Source organism: Buceros rhinoceros, unplaced genomic scaffold (assembly GCF_000710305.1).
Source record: "Buceros rhinoceros silvestris isolate BGI_N320 unplaced genomic scaffold, ASM71030v1 scaffold28479, whole genome shotgun sequence".
In the NCBI taxonomy this organism is placed as follows: domain Eukaryota; kingdom Metazoa; phylum Chordata; class Aves; order Bucerotiformes; family Bucerotidae; genus Buceros; species Buceros rhinoceros.
Window position 1 is genome coordinate 10,662 of NW_010430192.1, and position 2,235 is coordinate 12,896.

Below are 2,235 nucleotides of genomic sequence, written 5' to 3' on the forward strand. Positions count from 1 at the left end.
TGCAGGGCTGCTCCACGGGAGAGCCCCAAGCCACAATCTCCTCCGCGCTGCGCACAAGAGGACACGCGACTCGAGCCATCCCCCCCGGCAGGGCTTCAGCTGGACCATGCACCTTCATTTAAGCATCAAACAACCTGGTGTCTGAAGCCACGTCTAAACGCAGCCCAGCTCACAGGCTGTTAGCCTTGTTCTGTGCCAAGACCAGCCAAGCTGGGCCTTCAGCCAGCCCCAGAGATGCCCACCGGCAGTTTGGGCTCGTGGAGGTGAGTCACACCGGTCTGCGCCGTCCCTGTCCGCTGTGACTCTCTGTACACGAGCTGCGCGTTTGCAGTGTGGCAGAGCCTTCTCCCACCGGGCATTTTTCTCCTTCCCTCCCTCTGGCTCCCAAGAGGCCCGTGTTCCACGCTGATTAACAACCCCTGCCGCAGCCACCCGCATCCAGCGCCTCCTGAGCAGCCTGGCTGTGCCCAGGAGACAGCCACCCAGCTGCCCCCCCAGGCAGACCTCGGGAGGCAGGACCGGGCGCAAGGAAGCTTCCCTGCAAAGGGCAACTTTCCACAACAACCCCAAGTCACCTCCCACCTGCCTGACGTCCTCCAAGCCAGCGCTGCCTTGATGCAGCCCATCCTCTGCAGCCCAAGCCAGAGGATGCCAGCCCAGGGGGTGTGAATTCCCAGCCGCAGGAGCAGCTCTCCTGAAGCCTGCCCTGCAGCTGACGCTCCAGGAGACGGCTCCCTCGCGCTGGTTTGCTTCACACACAAGGGCAAGTGAAGAACTGAAAGCTGAGGGCACGTGGCTTGTGCGTGACTATTAAGGAGCAGCTACTTGACAGCATCTGACCCACAGGCCAGAGAGGGTGCAGCCTAGCGAGCACACGGAGACGTCTTCCCACTCTTGGGGGAGAAAGAGGAAGCCAGATTATCAAAAGGGTGATCAAACACAGCTCCTAACCGAACCTCCTAATCGAACACTCCTCCTAACCACAGCACCCAGCTGAGTCCCACGGCACGCCCAGGGGATGATCAGCTATTGCTGAAAAAACTTTGCAAGAGGGTGGATTTTTTCCCGCTCCTTTAAGTTAACTTTCTGGATAAAACCAGGTAGAATCATTCCTGTTACTGTGCAGTTTTTAAAACACGGGTCAATAGTTCTGCTGCCAAAAACCACAGCAGAGAAACGGAACAGTTCGCACGCAGAAGAGGTGATACACAACTAGTTACTTTAGTTACTAGTTACCTGATGGTTTTGCAAGATTTCATCATGGACAGAAGTTCAGCCCATCTGGATGAGCTCATCTCCTCACACTGGACGTCAAGGTCCATTTTGACCCTTGAGATAAGATCTGAAAATGAAAAAAAAGTAAAATCAACCTTGTTTTTGTCACTGACTGAGAAGCAACAATCCTCTCAAGCCCTCTCAGCTCTCAGTCACGAGTTACACCGTGCAAAGGGGAGAGACTGTTTTTCCAACGCCAGCCTGCTGCAAGCACCAGTACGAGCCAGCAGCATCGGAGCGGTTCTGTCTGGGACTCGGCAAAAACCTCCAAGAGGCAAAAGCACTGGGGGCCTGGAGAGATGTGGCAGCAGCTCGTTACCTGGAGGCTGCTTGGCGAGAGTAAGATGCTCCCCTTCCCTCCCCAAGGGAGCTGAACCAGAACGAGCTTTTCAGAGGCACTGGTGCTACTTCACTACCGCACCACCGAGCCCCTGGGTATGACCTGCTGGACTGCGGGACCTCCCACTGTACTTAAAATGAGGGTGTTTTTGAGAGGAGAAGGGTGGACAAGGAAGACGAGCACGAGACCTGCCTGGGCTCAGGTTAAAAGTCCTGTTGGCCACCTGCCTGGGTGTAAGAGGTGGAACAAGGCGGCTGGGGGAAGGGTTCCTCCACAGTTTGCTATCCAGGCTTTGAAAGGTCACTCTGGTTGGGCAAGTCCAAGCACAGAGAAGCCGAGAGGCAGGAATTTTTTTTGCTCTGCAGCCAAACTGCATTTCTGAAGGGAGGTAAGGACAGGACCTTGCAGAGCAGCTCCAGGTAACCACGCACAGAAACACGCCGAGGCCAATAGCTGAGCTCTAGGCTGAGCCTACAAGAGACAGCGTTAAGGGCAGCACTCCAGCCAGCGACAAACGCGGTCCTGGCGTCTCGGCTCCGCAAACATGACTCAGACTACAGGGTATTTCTAAAGGGAATCATCCCCTGAGCCATCGCATCGGAATGTGAACGCAGAAAGCC

The 2,235-nt window shown here is 55.8% G+C and overlaps 1 protein-coding gene across 1 annotated transcript in view; it reads right to left on the bottom strand.

Annotated features, from left to right (window-relative positions):
• RNH1 (ribonuclease/angiogenin inhibitor 1) overlaps positions 1-1,322 on the bottom strand; it is a gene marked incomplete at its 3' end in the record, with an annotated part of 9,925 nt that extends 8,603 nt beyond the window's left edge. The window contains exon 1 of the mRNA XM_010142953.1: positions 1,237-1,322. Coding sequence (XP_010141255.1) covers positions 1,237-1,322 — 86 coding nt within the window. The remainder of the gene's footprint in view (positions 1-1,236) is intronic.
• Between the last annotated feature and the right edge of the window lie 913 nt (positions 1,323-2,235).